The sequence below is a fragment of the Mus pahari genome, chromosome 21 (assembly GCF_900095145.1).
Source record: "Mus pahari chromosome 21, PAHARI_EIJ_v1.1, whole genome shotgun sequence".
Lineage (NCBI taxonomy): Eukaryota > Metazoa > Chordata > Mammalia > Rodentia > Muridae > Mus > Mus pahari.
The window spans coordinates 18568659-18574552 of record NC_034610.1 but is presented as its reverse complement, the minus strand read 5'-3'; the positions used below and the strand labels follow the sequence as shown (position 1 = coordinate 18574552).

The window sequence follows — 5894 nt, the reverse complement described above, 5'->3', positions numbered from 1 at the left end:
CACTTTGTAGACCAGGCTGGCCTCGAACTCAGAAATTCACCTGCCTCTGCCTCCCAAGTGCTGGGATTAAAGGCGTGCGCCACCACGCCCGGCTCTCGTCGTGTTTTATATCGGCAGTAGACTCAAGACACATCCCACAATTCCTCAAGTGTGATTGTGTTTTATATCAGGATCCCTGCCCTCACTCCCATGTTCTCTTTCTTACTTTTTATGTGCATGCTTTCCCTGCATGTATGTATGTGCAGCGTGTGTGTGTGCCTGGTGCCTGAGGAGGTTGGGAAGGCACATCAGATTCCCCTGGGACTGGAGTTACAGACCACTGGGAGACACCATGTGAATTCTGGGAATCCAAACCTGGTTCTCTGCATGAACAAGTGTTCTTTTTTTTAAAACAAACAAACAAACAAACAAACTTTTTTTTTAAAAAAAGATTTACTTATTTATTATATGTGAGTGCACTGTAGTTGTCTTCAGACACTCCAGATCTCATTATGGATGGTTGTGAGCCACCATGTATTTGCTCACATCAGGACCTTCAGAAGAGCAGTCAGTGCTCTTAACCACTGAGCTACCTCCGAACCCCACAAGCATCATGAAGTTCCAGAGTAGAGTTACTAATTCCAAGCTACACAGGCCACTTGCAAAACTTACCATCTGTACAGAGTCTGGTGTTGCCAAATGTTCTGATTTTTTTTTTAAAAAAAATATGTGTGTGCATGTATGTGTGTGTGTGTGTGTGTGTGTGTACGTGTGGTGTGAGCATAGGTGTTAGAGAAAAGCTTTGTGAAATCTATTCCCTCTTTATACTTTTATGTGGTTTCTAGGAATCAAACTCCGATCACCACACTTTCACAGCAAATATGGTTTTTGCGGAGCCATCTCACCAACCCAAATGTTCTGTTTTTTTAAAAAAATCAAATTTGTCCGGGTGGCAGTGGTGGTGCGTGCCTTTAATCTCAGCACAGAGGTAGGTGGATCTCTGTGAGTTTGAGGTCAGCCAGGTCTATAAAGCAAGTTCCAGGACAGCCAGGGCTGGGCTCTCTCTCTCTCTCTCTCTCTCTCTCTCTCTCTCTCTCTCTCTCACACACACACACACACACACACACACTTCAAGGGAACTCCAATCATTATCATTTTTTTAATGGTGCGGTTAACTATTACTTTACTCATTTTAGAAATCACTAGAATGTAAGCCTAGGGCCTGGCACATATGAGAGAAATGCTCTATCATTAATCTGTTCCATAGCCTTTTTGTTTTTTAGACAGGTCTCACAGTTGCCCAGGCAGGCCTTGAACTTGTAACTCTCATGACTCAGTCTTCCGACTAATTAGAATCCCAACCCCGTGACACCCACTGCAGCAAATTTAAAAGAAATTAAGCCCAGTGAACCCACATTACATGCATGTGAACTTGTGCAGGGAACTAGGGTTGTTCTCTTTTGTTGTTCTTTTTAAAGACAATTTCTTGTCTTTTGTTGTTCATTTTTTAAGACAACTTCTTGCTACATAGCCCTAGTTTATGTGAATCATGTAGCCTTCTCTACCTGGCTTCTCTTTTTGTTAATCCTCTGCTTCAGCCTTCTGATCACTCCTGAGATTATAGGATCAAACCACTGTTCAGCTACTAGTGTTTGCCTTTTGGAATGAAAGGTCCAGTCTCAGAAGACTGGGTGAGCTGTAGCCAGCAGGCACAGGATGAATTCCTGTAGACCCCCCCAGGAAGTGTTTTCAGGCTAAGGCTCCACCCCTCACCTAACACTCCCGTGCTCTGTCCCAAAGAACTGTAATGGATGGAATAAGAAGCATGGTTGCGTGCTGGTGAGGTGGCTCAGTGGGTAAGAGCACCCGACTGCTCTTCCAAAGGTCCAGAGTTCAAATCCCAGCAACCACATGAAGGCTCATACCATCTGTAACAAGAGCTGACTCCCTCTTCTGGAGTGTCTGAAGACAGCTACAGTGTATTTACATATAATAAATAGATAAATCTTAAAAAAAAAAAAAAAAGCACAGTCACTTTCTTCCCCCTTAGAGATTAGTTCCCCAGGTCTGAAGGTAGCATCAGGATCTTGGACAACTGAGTCAGTCCCTTTTTAAAAGTTATTATTATTTTGTTGTATATATGCCTGTGTGCCATGTGGGTGCAAGACACTTGGAATTCAGCAGAGGGCGTCAGATCTCCTAGGAAACCACCCTGTGGGTGCTAGAGGTTGAACATAAGTCCTCTAGAAGAGCAGCCAATGCGCTAAACCTCTGAGCCATCACTCCACCCCACCCCCTGTCTTTTAAAAACTACAGTAGCTTCAGATCCCTGAGAGTTAGAGGACAGCATGGTCTACATAGTGAGTTCCAGGGAAGCTAGGGCTACATAGCTGAGACAACAAATCCACGACATCTTCTTTAGTTCTTCAGAGTTCTGCACAATGTAGTTGAACTATACTCATCCCCCATACCTCCCCCAACTCCTCTCAAATCCACCCTGGGTCAATCTCCAGATGCCTCTATTATTGAGCCTAAATGAGTCTTTTGAAATCCAATTTCTCTCCCATCTTGCAGATAGGTAGGCATCAGGGTGGGCTACAGAGAGTTCCATCCTGTTTCCTAAGTGCACTCAGGGATGGAGCACTCTGCCAGTTGGGGAGGATCCAAAGCGCTCCAGAGGAGTATGTGACCTTCTGATGTGTGGGTGTGGTGTGAGAGAGAGAATGGCTCTGCCTCTTCCATTCAGCTGAGTGTAAAAATGCCGCTCCGTTAGGATGACTGCAGTGATGACTTTGAGTCACCAAACACTCAGAAATGATGTTTTGTTTTGCTTTTGAGACAGCTTCTCTGTGCTGTTCGAGGCAAGGATTCAAGGATCCGCCTACCTCTGCCACTCGAGTGCTGGGATTAAAGGCATGTGCCACAATGCTCGGAGCATCTTCCGTTTTTCTGTTTCGTGTTTATAGATACCACTGGGTATAGTAAGCATTGAGAGCCAGCACTGACACTTTCTCCCAAGCCAAAAGCAGGTGCAGCAAAGGCAAGGGACCTCAGACCCGGAACCCTCGAATCAGGGAACCCTGTAAAACTGCAGCTGAGTTGGGGAATGGGATCTGGAAGGAACTTCCTGTTGTCCCTAATCCCAGCCTCCACCGGGCTTCCCCATCCGTTCTGTTCTGGCTGCAGACACTGGTTTCACCCTAGGGAGGGGTCTCCACCCCCACCCCTACCCCCGGGTCTCCTTTGCTTCCTCCTTGGTGAGAAGGTGGTGCTAGAGAACGCACATGGAAATCGGCTCGTGCAGTCAGCTTGCAGAAGGGGGCAGGGTCAAAGGTGGAAGGCTGGCAAGCGATAATGAGGGGGCTGGACCCAGGATTGGGAAGATGAAGACGTGTACCACCCAGACCACGACCACGATGAACATACCCAGGTGGGAAGCTGCAGCTTTAGAGAACGGCTGACAGTGGGCAGCTGATTTGTGGGTTTCAGGCGAAGCTCTGTGTCCGGCTGGGGCACACAGCAGGCATCAACGCACTGGCGCCTCCTTGGGAGGCTCTCCGCAGAAGTTTCCGCACCTCATGACAAGAAGCCCTGATTCCGATTCAGCCCTCACTTGCCATCACCTGGCTTCACTGAGATTTAGGGCTCTTGCTTCAGTGACAAAGGGGACAATACCATTCCTTTCAAAGAAACCAGAAAATATCATTCACCGCGGGGCTGGCAGACTTCGTATGCACTGTGGTCAGGCATGGGGAGTGCTGGACACTTTGGAAGTGTTCCTAAGGTAGTGATTTCTTTCCTCTTTTCCAGGTTCTTGGCTAAAACCTGGATGGGGCTCGTCTAGCTAGGGAGAGAACCATTTGCTGTTTTTCCTGGCTCTGAAGTGGAAGATGTCTGCAGACAGTCAAAGCATCGCGGCTACCGAGAACAAGGAGAAATGCCATGAGGTATCACGGGATCCTAGCTAGGGGAGGGATGCCTTGAACTGGAGGAGAGGGCGTTTTCAAAACCGATGTCTGGACAAAAGGAAGCATGAGAGTCACTGTGAGAACGGATTGCCACTGGGCAAGGGTGTGGGGGAAGAGGTGTAATCATGGAAAATAGTTTCCAACTTGCCTTTTCAGGGTAACTGTCTTTGTTCTGTCCAGTAAGGGGCATAGCGCCCACAGAACACAGGGAAGTCCTCTACTGCCCACGTTCTCTTGGCTTACCATTCCGGGTCCAAGTTCTAGTTCTGCCTGTTACTGTGTGTGTGTGTGTGTATCGCCATTTTTATGGCTTGACCCTGGGCTTGGAGCTAGAGGATTCTGACACAGCCTCAGGCCTGGTGTGTGACTTGGGCAACCCTGCTCTGTGGGACCTACTTGTGCTGTGTGTAAAGTTGACTCATTCCCACTTATCTTACTAGGTCTCTGGTAGGCTTGAAGGAGATAATGAGTGTTAGAGTTGTCTGTAAGCAGTTGGCCAGCATGTAACTGATGACTCCTGTGGTCCACGAACCAAGAACACCCAGAACTACTAGACCAAGTCAGAGGAATTGGGGTCCTCCCACCTAGCTTTGTTGATGTTATAAATATTAATAAATATACAATAGTATACGTGCTGCTGATTTTATGGTGTAGATGTTCAAAGAATTGTTACCAGTGTCCAGTGCCCCTTCCTCTGATACCCAGTGAGCTTCGTGTAACTGCATTCTCCGCTGATGTCACACCCTTTCAGCTGCACACTGGTGGAGTAACAGTAGTAATTACTTGCATTGCTCTTTGTTTATCTAGAACTTTCTGGAGCTGACAACTGTCTCTCATTCAACCACTTGGTCCTTGTAACTGTTTTATGCAGGCAGTAGAGCAGCTGAGTCCAGACCAGCAGTCAATCCCAGGCAGGGAGGGAAAGGCCAACTGGCTACGTCGTGGTTTCTAGGTGGGAACTCATCAGACATTCATCCCCAGTGCAAGGGAGGCTTTAGAGCTTGGTAGTTCAGACCTGTCTTGTGTCTTCCAGCCTGGGTGTGGTGGCTTCTTGTGGCTGCCTGGGAAGTTCCCATCAACAAAGATGCTTAAGACGACCTGGGTTTAGTCTCTCATAGTTGTACAGGGCCCACTCCCTTGGATGGCTTTCAGGAAGGGAGACTTTTCATGGCTGTGACTATTCCCAGAGCCAAGTATGTGTGTGGCTCCATCTCATTCTCTGTGCCTCCTCTTCCTTCTTTCCTCTTTTTTACTTATATTTATTTATATGTATGTATGTTTGTGTGTGTGTGTGTGTGTGTGTGTGTGTGTGTGTGTGAGAGAGAGAGAGAGAGAGAGAGAGAGAGAGAGAGAGAGGTGGGTGGGTGGGTGGAGAACGCAGATGCTCTTAGTCCAAAGAGAGCATGAAATTCCCTGGAGCTGGAGTTACAGGTCGCTCTAAGCCGTCCACCATGGATGCCGGGAACGTAACTCGGGTCTTCTGCAGGAGTTACAGGTTGCTCTAAGCTGTCCACCATGGATGCTGGGAACGTAACTCGGGTCTTCTGCAGCAGTATTAAGTGCTCTAACTGTTGGGGCATTTTTCCAGTCTCTGGGCCTTTATTTGTTGTTTGTTTCTGGACAGTGCTGGGGATCAGGCCTAGTAACCCTAACAAGCACTCTGTTACTGAGCTATGCTCCCCAGCCTCCTGCCTGTGCGTGTCTGTGGAGGGAGGGTGGGTCAGAGAGAGACACACACTAAGGGCTGCACCCTGGTCCTCAGGCACACATAAGCAATCTTCTACTAAGTTCCATCTCAAGGCCTCTTTCAGCCTTTTAGTTTTGAATCAGATTTGCTAAGTTTTTTTTTTTTTTTTGATTTTTCGAGACAGGGTTTCTCTGTATAGCCCTGGCTGTCCTGGAACTCACTTGGTAGACCAGGCTGGCCTCGAACTCAGAAATCCGCCT

The 5894-nt window shown here is 47.6% G+C and overlaps 1 protein-coding gene across 3 annotated transcripts in view; it reads left to right on the top strand.

The window, feature by feature from the left end:
• The first annotated feature begins 3117 nt into the window (after positions 1–3117).
• The window catches only part of Znf205 (zinc finger protein 205), a 10427-nt gene continuing 7650 nt past the window's right edge, over positions 3118–5894 (top strand). For 2 of the 3 annotated variants that reach the window (XM_029533089.1, XM_029533088.1), the window contains exons 1-2: positions 3132–3409; positions 3790–3926. In XM_029533089.1, the coding sequence (XP_029388949.1) occupies positions 3870–3926 (57 nt within the window). In that variant the 5' untranslated portion in view covers positions 3132–3409; positions 3790–3869. Of the gene's footprint in view, positions 3410–3789; positions 3927–5894 lie in introns of all 3 variants that reach the window. The other variant, XM_021221876.2, reaches the window with a different exon arrangement.